The sequence below is a fragment of the Ostrinia furnacalis genome, unplaced genomic scaffold, assembly GCF_004193835.3.
Source record: "Ostrinia furnacalis isolate ACB-3 unplaced genomic scaffold, ASM419383v2 OfSCF0638, whole genome shotgun sequence".
NCBI classification, from domain to species: Eukaryota; Metazoa; Arthropoda; class Insecta; order Lepidoptera; family Crambidae; genus Ostrinia; species Ostrinia furnacalis.
In genome coordinates this window covers 527,219-545,444 of record NW_021130877.1, presented here as the reverse complement: position 1 = coordinate 545,444, position 18,226 = coordinate 527,219, and the positions used below count along the sequence as shown (strand labels likewise).

The window sequence follows — 18,226 nt, the reverse complement described above, 5'->3', positions numbered from 1 at the left end:
CACATATTATAGCGCCAAAAATCGGCCATGTTAATATATTTACAGTTAAAACAAATCTAACGATAGTCTTTAGTGACACTCGCCGGACTGAGAGGAATCGATTGATAGCCCAATAAAATAAATAAATAAATAAATAAATAAATAAAAATCGACCCAGGAGACACATTATCACTCCTTTGCGTCACGCAGTAGGGTAAAAAAAGGAAAGACCAGACCAGTCTAAAAGCAACGTTCACCTATTAAATAATTAAAATCTTACTTTTGTCTAAGAAAATAGGCTTTCAAGAATATTAAAGCTTCAAATTCGAGACTCGAGAATTCTCGAGCTCCGGTAATTTTTTTCTCGTCTCGAATGAAGCCAAATTTCTCGAGTTTTCTCGAGTTCGAGAAAGCTCGAGCAGAAACCCTAATAAAAACCTATTTATAACCACAATAGCACCCATCATCCACACCTGTCCTATTCACCAAAATTCCATCAACGTTTCGCCATCCAAAAATGTCAAAAACCAATCACAAGTTCGCATTGTACGCGTTCGATAGATGCATCCTAAGACATCCTACTTCGAAACCTTGACATTGAGAGCTGATTGACTGGAGCCACGTATATAAGCTAACGGAGAGCAGACCAGCTACATTCCACCATCAGACCTAGAAGCATCAACATGAAATTGGTTAGTAAACCGATCTTGTTTAGAAATAAAGGAAGTGCTAGTCACGTTGAAGTGAATCGTGAAGACAGTGAACTGATTTGGGATCGGTGTTTTGTTAAAAATCTTCGTTTTGTAGTTTGCATAATAGTTTGAATTTGCTCTATTTATGTAAAGTGAAGTTAACAATGGAAAACTTATTTAACTTTTTACTATGCCGATAATTTTAAGTGTTTCTGACTAATATAAAAGTGTCATGGCAAATCACTAGAGCATTTAATAAATTAATAATTAGATAAAATATAAGATCAAAAAAACGTTTCATGGAAAATAACATTCTAAATGACCTATTTGAGGAAATCTGCCTTATTTTAAACCAATAACACATGAAAGCACGCGTAGGCTTAATTACAATAGAAACTTTGTTTCAATTAAACTTTATTTATCTCTTTACAGCTATTTGTGTTCTGTTTTTAAAATATATCAATGAATAAAGTTTAACTTATTATAATTTGAACATAAACAATAATGCAGTAAGCAATTTTTTTTACTGTTATTCGCTCACGTTAAACTTATGGACTCCCGTTTCATCCTTTTAGGGGTGAATTTTGGAAAAATCCTTTCTTATGCCTTTTTCACCATCAATCCTTTATTTATAAGTGACCCTTATGGTAACACTTAACAGGATTTTTTATTTCATATGGGTCACTCAAAAATTAGGGATTGATGGTGAAAACGGGCATTAGTATCACAATAAGTACCAGCGTGCTAAAGTTCAGCGTAATCCATTCAATCCTTTCATTCATCAGTAACGGTTGCCTTTACATACAAATTAGAATATAATCCTAAAAATTATATTTCAGCTCATCATCACAGCGATCCTGGGCGCGTGTGCCGCGGGCCCCGCCCCCCAATTTCTGCCCCAGTACAGAACCGCCCCCTCCTACTACCAGGACGTCAGGCCTAGGGCGTCACTGGAGAGGAACGCGGCCATCTTGCGGTCAGTCAATGACGTCAGTGAACAGGGATACCACTTCGCGTATGACACTGAGAACGGTGAGTGATATGTAATACTTAGTTCGATATGATAAGGCTATAAGACTTGTTTACTTCCTTGAAAAAATAATTCATGGATTTCAGTTCTGAGGTTTGTTGACAGAAGCTTTTATTTTTAATTTAGCTTCTAGAAGTATAATCGGAAGGATAGGTGACTGACATTTAGCTTGAACTGCTCATAGATGTCTTGTATTATAATTTGATGTCATAATGATTAATGATGATTATTTCCTATCTTAGCCCTCGGCTTCTCTCGCATGAATTCCAGCCTATTTTAAAAGTTTTTATCTGTCGATCGCACGATTTTATAACTATTTCTTACCAAAAATTTTAATAGAGTACGTATTTATACTCGAATCTTCAAAATAATGTCCTTTATCTCCTAAATCCCTTTATTATTAGATATGGACAGATTTAATCTAGATTTAAATCTATATCAGCATTAATAAAAACTACGGGGTTCTTTAGACAACTACGTAACCGATAGAGTTCTAGAAAATAGTCTCAAATTCCAATATATCATTCCAGGTATCCAGGCTGAGGAGACCGGGGTAGAATCCAACGGCATCCAGGCTCAAGGTGGATACTCCTACACTGGTGATGATGGACAGGTTCGTTGAAAATTGATTCTATTATCCATTATCTATATATATGTTACGGTTAATGTGATAAATTGAAAATTATGAATAATAACCGGTCATTATGAATAATTACCGGCAGTCGCGGTAAAAGTGATAAATTAATAACATTTAACAGTGATTATTTAATCATTCAAACTTAGTACTAACAAATATCATAAAAGAGAACAACATCTTGCGTACTTGCTCTTGTACAGCCAAAATTTTTGAACGTTTTGATATCATATATTAATATAATTTGGCATAATGAGTTTGGAATGTTTCTTACATAATATTACTTTTCCATGATGCCCATAACATAATGTTTTGATTTAAAGTGAAAAATAGGTTAAGGTGCGGCGGGGGTGGCCCTTGGGCCACCCCTAAGCCGCCTATTTAGTTTTATACACACATAAATGATCTGATATTAATCACATTTACCAAATCATGCGGTAATTATTCATAATAACCGGCGATTATTCATATTTTTCACATTTATCACTTTGACCGTAACATATATAAAAGAAAGTCGTGTTAGTTACTCCACTTATAACTCAAGAACGGCTGAACCGATTTAGCTGAAAATTGTCAGGGAGGTAGTTTAGAGCCAGGAGAAGGACATAGGATACTTTTTATCCCGTTATTTATTGCCATTAAGGCGGAACAAAGTTCGCCGGGTCAGCTAGTGTTGAATACAACGCATTCTTTACTAAGCTAAATTCGCCCTTGCAACTTATTGCAAGGGCGATTATAGCGATAATTTTGTAGAAGATTCAATGAATCTCTTTCTAAGAACTTTAACGACTTTTTAATGAAAAAACCATAGACATTCGAACAGTTAGGTCGTTTCAACGCTTAACCATACGAGTAACTACGCGTCTCAACTGTGAATTTAATCGTGAACTTTTAAATCAAGAAAGTAAAATGAAGTAGTAACAAAAAAGCTCTACGGTATTCAGACCTTGCGATCTGAAACTTTGGAACAAATATAATTTTATGACTTGAAAAAATCGAATCGCCAAATGTGGGAAACGTATATATTTTAATTAATTGGAAGATACTCACGGACCTACAAGCAAAAAGCGCATTCACTAATTAAAGTCTCATTTTAAATCAATGCAAACGTTATTTATTAAGGTGATACATATCTAAGGAAGCGTAGTTCTTCCGATTCATAATTAGAGAGAGTTTAATTAAATCTACGTTCTTAGTAAAAACATAACTTCCGACGCGTAAAGTGGATAAATTATCGCGTGCAGCCTAATAATTAACACCTTTGTGACATTATTTTTTATGAAAAATAACAAGAGATCATAGTTTTAGGTACAGCCAGTCAAATAATTTGACACAGACTTATTCGAGACAGTTCGATTTTTTCAAGTTTTATTTATTTAGTTTGAGAAGCAACTCTAATTGCTAAGATTAAAAGTATACAAGTGCCCTGAAAAGGGCCTACAAATACAGGTACTAGGTAAATTAATACAGAATTTGAATTCGTAATGTAGTTTACAATATTTAGATCTTTATGTTATATGTAACCAATAGTTAGTTAAATATTTAGTCGTTAACAACCTGATTTCAATTAGAACGTGATTCTTAGTTCTCAAAATGTCTTGAATAGCTTGAAGATCAATTAACTTACGAGAATGACAGTCAATGATTAAACAAATATGACATACCTACCATCATCTCATCATCATTCTGATTCTAAATCTAAAGCCCATCTTCCATATTTCCAGGTATACAGCGTGCGGTACACAGCTGACGTGAACGGCTTCCAGCCCCAGGGTGCCCACATCCCCACCCCTCCCCCCATCCCAGAGGCCATCGCCCGCGCCCTCCAGGAGAACGCCAGGGATGAGGCCAATGGCATCTTTGACGACGGTGAGTTAGACTGACAGAGAGATGCCACTTTCAGCACGATGATTGCGCAACGCAAATTCAACGCTCTTGTGGCATTTCTCTTTTGTCATAACTTACACTCGCAAGTTGGCACTTTTCGATTTTCCTATTAAAAAGATTTCGCGATCGAAATAAAAATAAAGATGCAATTGAAAGATGTCAACTTATGCGCACTTGCAAGTTCACGCTTGAGTTGAGGAAACTCAGTCAATGGGGGCTATCGTTTTTATACTTAACAGTTGGCACACCTGGCGATTGACAGGACCTTACTCTACAGTGGCGCCATCTTGATGAGTGCAAATACGATAGTCCTCTTACCAATTTAGCGCTCACAAGTTGGCGCCACTGTCTTCGCTACTAGCAAGTGACAGGACCTTACTCTACAGTGGCGCTAACTGGTGAGCGCTAAAACGATAGCCTCATTGAGTGATGATGATGATTCATCCGACCAATTTCGACTCCTGTCTTGGCGGCGCTGGTGCGCCTCAAGATGATCAAATGCGTTGGGTAGTGGTGTTCCAACTATTCAATTGACATAGTTTTTATTAAATGCAAAAAACGACTCTACCATAGATTTTGTATGGCAAAGGGACTCAATGACGCCACTAGTTCGTGTATTTAATTGACGAAGATTATTGTGTATTTCTTTGGTGGAAATGCTGTAGACCCTGGACAATAGGCGCAGTAGTAAAATAAGAAATCAGTTGACCACTTTTGCTATAAAAACGTATTGGAAACCGCCATCTTGCGTCAGTTATAGACAAATGGTTTTAACGTTTTTTGTTTTGATTTCCCGATGCCCATTCTCTAGCAGGGTATAGGCAAGTCTGTATCAAGATATACTTCCCTATGTACCTAAATATTAATGAAACCTTCATACTTTTTATTCCAATTCTGTTCTTAAATCTAAAAATCTCTACATTTTGATTACAGGCAGCTACAATGAAGGCAAATACAGCCCAGGGGTGGTGGTCGCTCGCAACTACCAGCAGCCCTCGGCTTTCATCCGTCCCAGGGTTCAGCCTTACCGATTCTAAGACAAACTTGCATCTGTATTGACATGAGTTCCTCAATACTTTTTAACTGAGAAATTGAGGACCTCCTCTTTTTGAAATCGGTTAAAAAGTGTTAAAAAACTAGAAAGAGCTGACTATATTAATATACTTACTTAATTTTAACTTCATTCTTTCGCTATTTTAATAAGATCGCTGTCAGATCAATTTGCCTCAAAAAAATAATTTTCCAATGGAGTTTGAACTTTTTATCTTTGGGTAAAGGTTTAAAATCGACGAAGGTTTGTTTTGGGTAAGTTGACTAAGTTATTTCTGTCTTTGAAAGTATAGTTTGTAATCAGTATTCAAGTTTCAAAGTATTGAGGAATTCCAAATATGGATAGTATAGTGATGAATGTTAACCGCTTAGTGCCATGACTTATAATAAGTTTTTAGTTGTATTATGACGCAATCAAAGAATAAATATTGTACACTTCTTAAAATGAGATATTTTATTTCCAATCTTAATTTATTGTTCCTTGAAAAGGTATCAATTTCCTTTGCTAAATTAACTTACGTAGTTTTACTTTGGGGGCCTGGTTCACCACTTGCTTATAAAGCTTAACAGGAATTTTGTAATCTAAAACTATGAAAAAAGAAATTCAACTTCACAAGTTTTATTTTAGGTACATATCACCATTACAAAATAGGTACATAGTGTTGTTATAATAAAGAAGCAGGTATACGTGTGGATACAGGTATAAAGAACCAAAAAAAAATGATCTTTAATGTATCAATTTGCTTACTCTTAATAATTCATTCATGTAATAGATCGTATACAGATAGCAAAGATTGAAACAAGATAAGTTCGCTTATATCACAATAATCTTTTGTTCATCTCAACATCGTGACTTGTCTAATTGTAATTAATTAATTCAATTCAAAATTAAATAAAGAAAACAGTATTCAGCTAATTATAGTAACAATGAATACGTAATATAAATATATCTTGAGGCAAAGTTATGCTCTCTTGGTTTTAATTATTTCGGCAGAAATCGAGTTATTGTCAAGTCGTGTCGGCTCCCATCCTCGATAGTAAATTGATACTTAAAGTGGCTTTTACATGCCACGGAAAATAAGTTACTCATACTCGTAGTACCTATTGCGATTTTATTGTAGTCATTCATTATGCTATACAAAACATAATAGTGTGCTTAGTGCGAGTTTGCATTGAAAATAGTCGTTAGCGACTGCGTCAAAAAAAAACTATGAAGATTTAGATTAATTTTCTTGAAAGTGTCCGCTAGAGACGCTATAGCCCCCAGGTTACAAAACTGTTCATGACATGTCAAATTAATTTTTACTAGACATTTGCAGTCCTATCTAATATCTCTTTCGCAATTATTTTCCTAGACTTTATGTTCCTCTTGTACAAAGTCGCAGACATTTTTATTGAAAATTCAATATTTTACCACTTTCCTAAAAGTTGTCCATGTCCGTTCGGGAATCTTATAGAATCAATCATAACTACGAACTATGCAATTATAACACAAATTAAGCATCAGATCATTTACATACAGGTGTTTTTAAAATAAATTACTGGAACTTTAGCTGTAAGCTCCCCAGATCCACATTCAAACGATTTGTTATTCGTCTGTTAAAAAATCCTCCTGGAATTTTATTTACACAATTTTTCATGAAACTTAATAGAACAGTGTAAATCCCGCTGCGTTATTACACTTTATGTCACGATCAAGATAAACGCATTGTTTGAGTGCCACAACAATGGACCGTATAATACTATTATGACGGATAGTACCATTAATACACTGGCGAGCAAAGAATACGTCCTGTTACATTTTAGTTACAAATTTTTTTAAACGTGAAAGAATAGAAATGACTCTGACTAATGACTCGACTTTATTAAAATTCTGAAATACACGAAAAACTAAAAAGAAAATACTATAGATCTAGCGCTTGACTCAACAATGTCTGAGGTACCTAGATAAGATATTATCAACTGGTGACCTGTAATACAGGCTCTTTAAGAACCTACTTCAGGCACCAGTCTTCACAATACGGGTATATGCCAGGCCAATGCACCGATTAGCACACTATTGATAAGAATCGTACCTACTTGCTCATATACAAAAAATAATGTATCACAGAATGATAAACTATTATATTTCCTATGTCCTGTCATGTGTACCTAATATCTGTCAAATATTGTCTCAATACCTAANCATGCCAAATTTCAAGAGTATATCTTACGCGGTTTAGATTTTTTCATACAAATGTTTTTTCCCACTAACTCCCGTTCCCATGGGAATTTTGCAATATCCTGTTGTAACTAAGCTTTAAGTTTACTAAGGTACCTGCATGCCAAATTTCAAGCGTCTAACTTAAGCGGTTTAGATTTTTCGTACAAAAGGATTTTCCCGCTAATTCCCGTTCCCGTGGGAATTCCTAAGTATCCTATAACCTGCCCAGGAGTATGAAGAATAATTGTACCAAGTTTCGTTAAAATCCGTCAAGTGGTTTTTGTTTCTATAAGGAACATACAGACAGACAGACAGACAGACAGACAGACAGACAGACAGACAGACAGACAAAAATTTTACTGATTGCATTTTTGGCATCAGTATCGATCACTAATCACCCCCTGATAGTTATTTTGAAAATATATTTCATGTACAGAATTGACCTCTCTACAGATTTATTATAAGTACAGATTATCACTTTTATAAATCAGACTGCATATTATTATTTTGGTTGCAAACTCGCTAAACTCGCTCCTATTCTACCAAACAAACCACAATATTAATCCCTTGATGATTGTTTCATCGTTTTCCAAATCCTACTGAATTTATTTATACTATGGTACGTATTACGAGTTCGCTATTCAGTAACGATTTCATTGTGAGCTTTAAACAAACAGTTACATCAAAAGCGTATTAGGTCATACTTGGCAGGTCATTAACGTGACTATGCTATGATTTTGGGCAATGATATCACATATCAAGAACAGTTAATGTGGTTCAGTTGTTGGAATTACACGCACCATAATTTCTTCTCTCTTAATTTTCTCATCATCTTCATGATCTTTTAGGCTCCTTAGATGACGACCTTTCAATTTAGGATTTAGACTACATTCCCCACGCTGTGGCCAGACTGGTTAGGGAGACGAAAAAAACTGTACACTTAAGTTGGGTTATTGAGTAATTCATCATTATCAAAATGCAATACGCTTTTAAGAGCAATTATAATGGGCACTTAGTCCTGAGAAATTATGATTTTATTCGATTATCTTGCTTCATAATGCTTACTTAAGAAATTAAAATTTATCCTTCAGCTTCAAGAAACTGTATTTTTAACAGATAATTACTTCAGTGCGATCTAATGCGTACCGGAAAACGCAGCGTGGGACGTCCACCCACAAGGTGGACCGACGACCTGATAAAGGTAGCAGAAAGGCGCTGGATGCAGGCCGCTACCAACCGTGCGATGTGGAAGTCATTGGGGGAGGCCTATGTTCCGCAGTGGACGTCCTATGGCTGAAATGATGATGATGATGATGATGATGATGATCTAATGCATCATATTCCTGACAACAACAACGTAAAACTAAATTAAAATTTAAAAATACAAATATTAATCTATTCTGCTAAATCATTGTGCATACAATGTAAATAATCTTTATAATACGATGTATACAATACAGCGGTTACATAAAATCGTGTAATAATGAAATAATGATAATCATCAAAATATGATTTAGTATGAGTAGACAACACTAGGCGTCTACAAGAAAGTGGATATAGAGCTATGAAAGCGTAGAGCTGCAAAAATTTTGTTAGATACAATTTTTATTGTAGAAATTTTAATAAATACGGCTCTACACTTGTAAATGAAAATTCAGAAAGGAACTTATCGATTTGTGTTATCGTGGTAAATGCCTATGCATTTACCTATGTAATAGGTGACTTTTAACGAAAAAAAAAAGATAGAGACCAATAGATCAGACTATATCTCTCTATCAGATAGAAATTGAAGTCCCATTTTCAGAATATAAAAAAAAATCCGTATGATAATCAAATTTAAAATCTTTTCAATAATTTTGGACAGTTTGGACTTCCTGTGAAAGACATCTTAGGCTAAAACAAAATTCTGTAAATTTTATTATTCATGAACTCACTGAAATATGTATTACTGTTATATTACTTTAGAAAACTTTACGGATTTTGTAATTGACATTCTTCAGAACTAGGTATATCATTATTTTTTAACCAGGTCCAAAGTAACTTTTCTTCTTGTCGTGGTGACAACAAACATACATAGTGTCAGCCCAAAACTTTGCTAGAGTGGCGTTGTCAGTAGCATTCCTTAAATCTTCCTGAGCTGCGTGATCAAAGTCAAAAGTACAAATACATGTGAACATCTACGAGAGTTGCTACTCTGTCCTAATCTCGGCCTACTTGTGCAGCGAGTGCATCTGTTACCAATTACCTAATGTTCTCGCACTTGACTTGCACACGTCTCACAAATAAACCACTGAGTGTTCAGACTTGGGCATTTATTGTTGATTTTTTTTAAATATTTAGGTACAATAGCTTAATGAGTACTTATTTATTAATACTGACGTTTTTAACTTCTAAAGTGAGCTTTTAGACATCTAGAGATCTCTCTACATAGTAAATATTTGCCTTAAAAGCAAAATAAATGACCTCATTTATAGTTTATGAAGTACTTTAGAGTTTATGAAGACTGCGAAAAGTTCTCGAGTGGCGACCACGTGCCGGAAGACATAGTGTGGGCAGGCCCCTCACTAGGTGGACCGACGATCTGGTGAAGATCGCGGGAAGTGCCTGGATGCGGGCAGTGCAGGACCGATAGTTATGGAAATCTTTGGGGGAGGCGTTTGTCCAGCAATGGAATTGGCTGAAACGAATAAACGAACGAGGATTGGTAGAGTCTGGAAGTGGGAAGACAGTTTTGTTAAAATCGTTATCACTCGAGGAGATAAATAATATCACCTAGCAGGTTTAAATTAAACCTGAAACTTTCCTCCTGCTTTCGCAGGCATTGCTGCTTGATGCCGTCATGAAAGGTCGATTCATTACGCTTATGGCGGCTCATGAAGGTTTTAACTTCAGTTCTTTGTTACAACTTTCAAATTGTCTCAAGTTCAAACTGTATACGGTGACACCCCAAAAATTGTAACTTCGTAGTAACTCCCGTACAAAGAAATTCTCAGGTATAAAAGTGAATCAGTGAAAATTCCAGACACATTCATGATCCAAGAGTGTTGGACAGCTGTTGTCACGATGAAACTGGTACGTTACCCGACAAGGTTAATTGGGAAACGAAATTAGTGAAAGTTTGTGTGATTTTTCGTGTGTGAAGTGAATTGTTTGTTAATAGAATCTGAGAAATGGGCAGTTTAAGTGATGTTTTTAATGTTTTTTTACGTTAGATTGAATATTATTTGAGCCTTAGTATAATAGTTTGTGATTCTGGAGTGTGACTAAGAAGAAACTAGTAAACAGAGAAGATCTATGGGGACTATAGCCCAACAGTGTCAGTATCAGATTGGCCGAACCCATTAAGAAAAAAATATTCGTTGGACACATGCAGTATCCATTGACAACTGAGAATACAACTGGAATTCCTCAGTTCTCAAATCAGCCAGTTCAACACTGACACAGTTGTTCTACTCTGACCCTTATAAACTCGTAAATAAGGATCCTAATTTAGAAACCTTTGACATTGACAGCTAGCACCAATCACCGCGATTCTGGCGGCTGCATCAGCCACCCAGGTGTACCAGCACCAGGCAGGGTTACAACAAGTGCAGCCGATTGAGAGCTATGCGCATACGGCGGAGTTGTACCAGAATGCGCAGGAGTTCCAGCAGCAGGGATTGTATTCCGGGTTAGTTTATCATTATATCTTAATTTTAATCATCTTAAGGACTAAGATACTTTGTCTTTAATAAAATGGGGCAATCGGGAGTCAATAGTAAGTGATCATCACTGCCGATTGACATAGCAAACGAACTTTGACGTGTAAAATTGCTCTTTAAAAGATAAATGCACTGAAAATAAATGCATGTGATGGTAAACGATCATCATCGTTCGTTGGTTTATGGTTGTATTATGGTTACAGTACAGTTCCAGTTTCTTAAAGTTGACATGTTGTTTTTGAAGCTCATACATACTTAGTAGCTCGTTTTAAACCGAGTTCTTTGAAGCTTACACTTCGTGAACTTAATGATTTATTATTTGAACCAGAAATATAATCATTAAACTATCATTTCAGACAATCACATGGTTTCGACCAGCAAGAGTCCTATCAAAGCAGACCCTCTGGAGAGAAGGCAGCCAGGATCCTGCACCACAACATGGAGAACGACGGCCACAACTACCAGTATGCCTATGAGACTGAAAATGGTAAGGAGCTGTGCAGGGTACCGTTTTAAGTCCTTCGTTGTTTTTTCTTGTATCTTATGTCTTGTTTATCTAGAGGCCATTCAAAATCAAATCAAAATCAAAAATATTTATTCAGTTTAGGACCACAAGTGGCACTTATGAACGTCAAAATATAGTAAATAATAAAAAAGAAAAGGTACCTAGCCCTTATGGGGCACTTTACATGTCTCCTTATCTTTTGGGCCCTACCAGCGCTTTGAGACAAACATAATATATGGCAAGTGCTGAGACTGAAGAAACTCCTATATGACAGAGTGGTACAGTGGCATAATAAAATAGATTGTTAAGTACAATACACATAGGTTATTTAGCAACATCCAGAAATTGCATAGTATCTTTGACACAATAGACATTACAGTCTTACTCATAGTAAGAAACTACAACTATGTATTTTGCTAACCTACCTTAATAAACTAACGTTATCTTGTAAGGTAGAGTAGCAGATTATGTTTCAAACCTGTGCTGTTAGTGCCTGTCGTAGCTCACCCATACACACTTTATTTTAGTTTACCAAATTGACCCAGCCAAGAGTCAAATAGATTCACCGCGCCTTTACGCCATGGAGTCATTTTTAATCACTAAGCAGAACGAAACCCTATGTCAATTCCAGGTATAAGACAACACGAGGTGGGTCAAACCATCGACGGCACGAAGGCCCAAGGCGAGTACTCGTACACAGGAGACGACGGCCAAGTGTACGCTGTGAGCTACACAGCCGACGAGAACGGCTTCAGGGCGCAGGGGGCTCATCTCCCCACTCCACCCCCATTGCCTGAGGCTATTGCGAAGTCGCTGGAGCAGAATGCTAAGGATGAAGCTAGCGGTGTATTTGATGATGGTAAGTGTTCGATATCTACCTGTTCCTGCTTAAATATTTCACTAAAGAATTTACATCCGATTCAATAAAAAGTTCAGCGCTTCAGATTTTACAATTTTATAAAAATTTAATGTGAAGTGAAGAATAAACATATTTAGAGTAGGCGCACACCGTTGATTTTAGTTGGCCGATAGTTGTGCCCGATTTTAAATTGTATGAAGAATCGGCCAAATTGAATCGGCGTAGTGTGCGCACTCCCATACATGCCCATACTGATCAACTGCCCGACTAAAATATCGGCCGACGAAAAATCAACGGTGTGCGCCTACTCTTACACAACTCCTTTGTAAATCTGAAATTGATAAAACGCACAGTTTCTTTAGAGCTTCTGTGCCCTGTAGGTAGGTATACCAATATCTGGGAGTCTAACACCAAAATTAAAGAGGATCTTGGTAGCACTTCAAAATAATTTTAGGATCTACATTGGGTTCCATTGGTGGCCAAATATAAAATAGATCCTGACTATATTAGGAGTTGTGGTGACGGGAACGAGAGGTGGGATCAGTCCTCCAATATTTTTTTTAATTCTAATAATACTTAATTTTGTATGATTCCAGGCAAATACAGACCCGAAGCAGACGACAGTTATCACCAAGAACAACAGCAATATCAACAAAGTGACTTCGATGCGCACTTCCAGCAGAACGTAGGCTATGTGCCACCTCAAGTACAAAATGCTCAGTTCCAGTACCTGAAGCATTAGGTTTAAAGTTCCAGTAGACTTTAGTACATACATAGTTTTATTATTAGTAGATTATACTTTGGTCTAAGTTAATTTGTTGTAGACAGCTTTGGAATAAGTAAATGTTATTAGAAAATAAATTACAAAATTGAACTGCTACAAATGGAATTCAAACTGCCAATACCTAATAACTTGTCATGTTCTACGAATAAATTCAAAAGTCGTTCATTATCCTATCAAAAATATTAAGTACTTTTATCGCTGTTGTTCTAATAAATAAAAAGCTAATAGGTAAATAATACTTGGGACGGCCCCCCTTAAGGTGGACCGACGACATCACAAAGGTAGCAGAAAGGCGCTGGGCGCAGGCCGCTACCAACCGGTTATTATGGAAATCATTGGGGCAGGCCTATGTTCAGCAGTGGACGTCCTATGGCTGAAATGATGATAATGATGAAGTAATACACAGGCAATTGAAGTTGATTCAAATCCCAATGTAGCGTGTAGTGAATTTAAATAAACACATTTGTGAATTTAAATAAACAATAATATGACTATCAACTTCAAAAATACAATGTAATTTTTAATAGTAGATAACTCCATATTTTTCTTTTTCAAAATAAAATTGCAAAAACAAAACGTGAGATTCAATGTAACGCGTTATAAATTTTGCAATAAGTTGAGGCTGCTTGTCATTTAGCGTTAACTAGGCGATTAGATACGGTTAACTGTGGTTTAGAAATTTTCACATTTGACTCAACCAAAGTATAATAAGCTTGTTAATAATATTTTGATAAAGCTACATAAAAAGGCTGACTAAAGTAGTGAGTTTGTTACTACTCTTACAACACTATTCCTGTAGATAGAAAGTGACAAGATTTTTTTTAATTTGATTTTAAATCGAGATACATAGAAATACCGCTTATCAAGCAAATAAATGGATTTTGATTTTGATTTTGATTTTTCAGGAATTTGAAGTAGTCATTGATAGTAATACTCCTAAATAAATGCAATTTTGTTAACTTTTACTTTAAAAAACAATATTATTCATACAATTGCTCTAAAAAGTTCAATAATGACCTCTGACTTGCGCTATTTGTACCTGATAAATGTTGTTATTGTTTTTTGTTCAAAATATTTTGTAAATCATGATTTACTTTCATAAGATAGGACAGTGAAATAAAGTAAACAAAAATGCGTTTGTCACTTTTTCTGATTCCTTACGCCCTGTATCCAATTTTAATACCCTATTGCTAGTGCAATAGGACGTCCACCCACAAGGTGGACCGACGACCTCATAAAGGTAGCGGGAAGGTGCTGGACGCAGGCCGCCACCAACCGGCCATTGTGGAAATCATTGGGGGAGGCCTACGTTCAGCAGTGGACTCTATGGCTGAAATGATGATGATGATGATGAGTGCAATCTTGAATAAATTTAAGAACCCATTAAACTCTAGGCTACCCAATATGCGTGCTCGTATGTTGATGACTTATCATTATATCTTATCTAAATATATAAAAGGAGAAACTGACTGACTGACTGACATATCAACGCACAGCCTAAACGACTAAACGTAGGCACTTGAAATTTGGAAGGGACGTAGCTTACCTAAGCTACCTTAGGTACCTTAGAGGTGCACTAAGAAAGGAATTCCCGAAATCCCCACGGGAACGGGAATTAGCGGGAAAATAATTTTGTATGAAAAATCTAAACCGCTTAAGTTAGACGCTTGAAATTTGGCATGCAGGTACCTTAGTAAACTTAAAGCTTAGTTACAACAGGATATTGCAAAATTCCCACGGAAACGGGAGTTAGCGGGAAAAAACATTTGTATGAAAAAATCAACCGCGTAAGATAGATGAAAGGGGTAAAACGGGATCCACGGGTACGATGTCGCGGGTGGCCGCTAGTATTGTTATAAATAAAGAAGTTTGAAGAAAATATCCGAGACTGTGAAAAATCCGTTTCGGTTCCGCCCTCAAGGACAAGTGGTAGATTGACAGAGAGTTAAAGTAACACCCGTATTCACAAACGATGCTTAAAACACAAGTGAAGCAGCAAATCGAACGCACAGCGTTGAATAGAGCTCTGTGATTGGTTTGTGTGTCACCCTGTGCGTCCACGCGCACTGTGAGACCTCATAGTAATGTTTGTGAATACGAGCGTACAAGTAACTCACATAGGTAAGGCAATAAAGAAAAAAATCTAAAACCCCTGAAATACACAAAGAATAAACAAAAAAAATGTTTGCGTCGCACACAAACATTTTTCACAAGACATCACAAATAAGATGTGTTTTACAGGTCAATCACTTACCATCAGGTGATCCGTCTGCTCGTTTGCCTCCTGTCACATAAAAAAGGTGTTTTATAACCTTATTTAATTATTAATTGGAAATGAAATTGTTCAATGAAATATTATGTGGAAAATGTGAGACTGGGAATCGAACCAATGACCTCTGGACCGAGAGCATCTACTAATCACTTGATTAGTTTTTTAGTTAGAAGCTAGTATTACTAAAATCACCTAACATTAATCTCTGATTACTTAATGAACATAATAATATTATAACTCTATTTGAACTTATCACCCACGTGTCAAGAGTTCGATTGTGTTCATAAAATCCATCGATAAAATTAATGTTGTAATCTAATCGATCATGTATTTATTACGGACTTCAATTACTGCTTAGTTTATAAACCATCTTTCTTGCAGTTAAATGTATGATTTAAAAAAAGGTTTTTGTCTTTTGAAAAAAAAAATGCGATAGAGGGTACATAATTTGTTTTGAGTACGTCGGTGCTACGACAGATATGAAGAAAAAGCGTAAATTCTACTAACTTACAATACTTTTGACGGGATACACAGTACTTTACATAAATTGTTTATAATACCCAATTTATACTTATTACCTACTTATTTACATGCCGATTTATACTTCTATTGCGAAAGTAATTCTGTCTGTCTGTCTTACTTTCATGCCTAGGCCACTGAACCGATTTTGATGAAATTTGGCATAGAGATAGTTTCAGTCCCGGGAAAGGACATTGGATAGTTTTTATCCCAGTTTTTGAAACAGGGACGCGCGCGATAAAGTTTTTCTGTGACAGAAAAAATTACACGCGGGCGAAGTTGCGGGCGGAAAACTAGTAGTTAAATAAATAAAATGATGTCCTTGGTATTCTGGGAAATGCATTAAACTCCACGTGAATATACATAGAAATTAACCAAAAAAAGTTTTATGCAAAATATCGATCATGATCTTGATTTTCGCCAGCCCTACTCTACATTCTTGGCTCTACTAGCTCTACATTGGTTTGATGCACTTTGACCTACTGACATTATACCCAGTTTTACCTGTAACGACCCGCCCCGGGCGATAATGTGTAATAGCTGACTAAATGGCCTGACTACTTGGAAATTATTGATTAAAGACCCATAAAAAATTAACGCCTGTCTCTAGTTTTGAAATGTGACTATTGTTTTGTAACTTTATAAAAAGTTAAGTGACTCAATTGATTTATAGTGTGTCTAAATCTACGGAATATGCATTAAACTAAATTATTCAAATTATTGTCTCCTATAATGCCTTTTTAGTAAAAATTTTAACGTGCGATGAACACTGGTTTTACATGACATTTCCATAGTAAATATCAATTTAAACTAGTGATCAACGCAAGTTAACTTTTTCTAATCAAGGGGCTAAAGTTTAAACACTTGGTAAGCAAAACGAATGACATAAAATCGGCCACTCACATCATTCAGTTATCATTATAGAATTTTCTTGTCCCAAATAATTTAACTAATGTTAATTGCTGATATAACTGGCCTTATCAATTTTCCCTTATAGGTGCTTCTTCGATAGATAGTCCGATAAAAGAGCACACCCAAGAAAATGAAGTACCTATCTTCAAAAAAATAAATAAAGAAGTAAGGCTCTCTGTGCTCTAAATATTTATGTCCATGCTCTTATCTGTCAAGCACATGAATATAAAAAATCAAATTACGCAATCGATACTATTCACCAGACGCAGTGTGGCACCTTACATTCTGTTACGCCCACCAAGGACGTTAATATTCGGGTAGGATGGTACATTCCGATGTCTATTGACTCCCAGGCATTAGTCATAGATGCAGACATTAAAAATCTAGGTCAACACTTAGGTACGAAGTTCTAGGCGTGTAAGGTCGAGATTATTATTATTGTATGTATTTTAGTGTTTTTTCTCTCCTAAGAGGTTAACTTTAGGAGCACGGGCCGAGGCCAAATGCATCCTAGTCACGTTATAAAATGTTTATTATTATTATTATTATTCTGATTAGTCACAATGTCTGCAGGTGTAGGTGAGATCAACTTTAGGCTAGGGATTTTGGAAACTAATTTACTTAGCTCTAGATTCGTTCGTTCGTTCGTTTCAGCTGAAAGACGTCCACTGCTGGACAAAGACCTCCCCCAAGGATTTCCACAAAGACCGGTCCTGCGCCGCTCGCATCCAGGCACCTCCCGCGACCTTCACCAGATCGTCGGTCCTCCTATTGCCTTTAGCAAAAATAAATTGTCTGGTATAAAGTCAAGGAATAATGTGTCAAACTGAGTAATTTGTAAGTTTTAAAAGATCCAGAAGGCACATTCTTTTTATCATCGTCAGGTCATTTAGTATCCACTGCAAGAACACCAGTTGAATAGGTCGTCTAGGCAAATGGGTGATTCAGACTTCACTTCCCCCGCTGGCCAGACGGGTAGGGGAGGCCGCTGCACGCTGTCTTCTATCTAGTAACACTCTATTGTTCTTTAGTTCTTGCAACTCACGAAGGCGAGTGAGCTTTGCTTGTGTGTGTACGTATAGTGTATACATGCACATAACGATAGTGTAATGTCATGTCTATCAAAATTTAAAAAAAAACGAACAGTAGCCAGCCACCACACATGTAAAGCTCACTCACCTGCTTCGTGAATTGCAACA

General features: G+C 36.3%; 2 protein-coding genes across 2 annotated transcripts; both read left to right on the top strand.

The window, feature by feature from the left end:
* Nucleotides 1-607: 607 nt before the first annotated feature.
* LOC114366587 (cuticle protein 3-like) lies at nt 608-5,717 on the top strand. The gene is made up of 5 exons (XM_028323507.1): nt 608-671; nt 1,511-1,703; nt 2,232-2,314; nt 4,060-4,204; nt 5,156-5,717. Exons 1-5 carry the CDS (start codon nt 663-665, stop codon nt 5,257-5,259), a joined length of 534 nt encoding a protein of 177 aa, XP_028179308.1. The 5' UTR covers nt 608-662; the 3' UTR covers nt 5,260-5,717.
* Nucleotides 5,718-10,517: 4,800 nt separating this feature from the next.
* Nucleotides 10,518-13,282, top strand: LOC114366559 (cuticle protein 3-like). The gene is made up of 5 exons (XM_028323476.1): nt 10,518-10,547; nt 10,988-11,145; nt 11,533-11,663; nt 12,313-12,540; nt 13,137-13,282. The coding sequence occupies exons 1-5, from the start codon at nt 10,539-10,541 to the stop codon at nt 13,280-13,282; spliced, it is 672 nt and encodes a 223-aa protein (XP_028179277.1). The 5' UTR covers nt 10,518-10,538.
* The last annotated feature ends 4,944 nt before the right edge of the window (nt 13,283-18,226 follow it).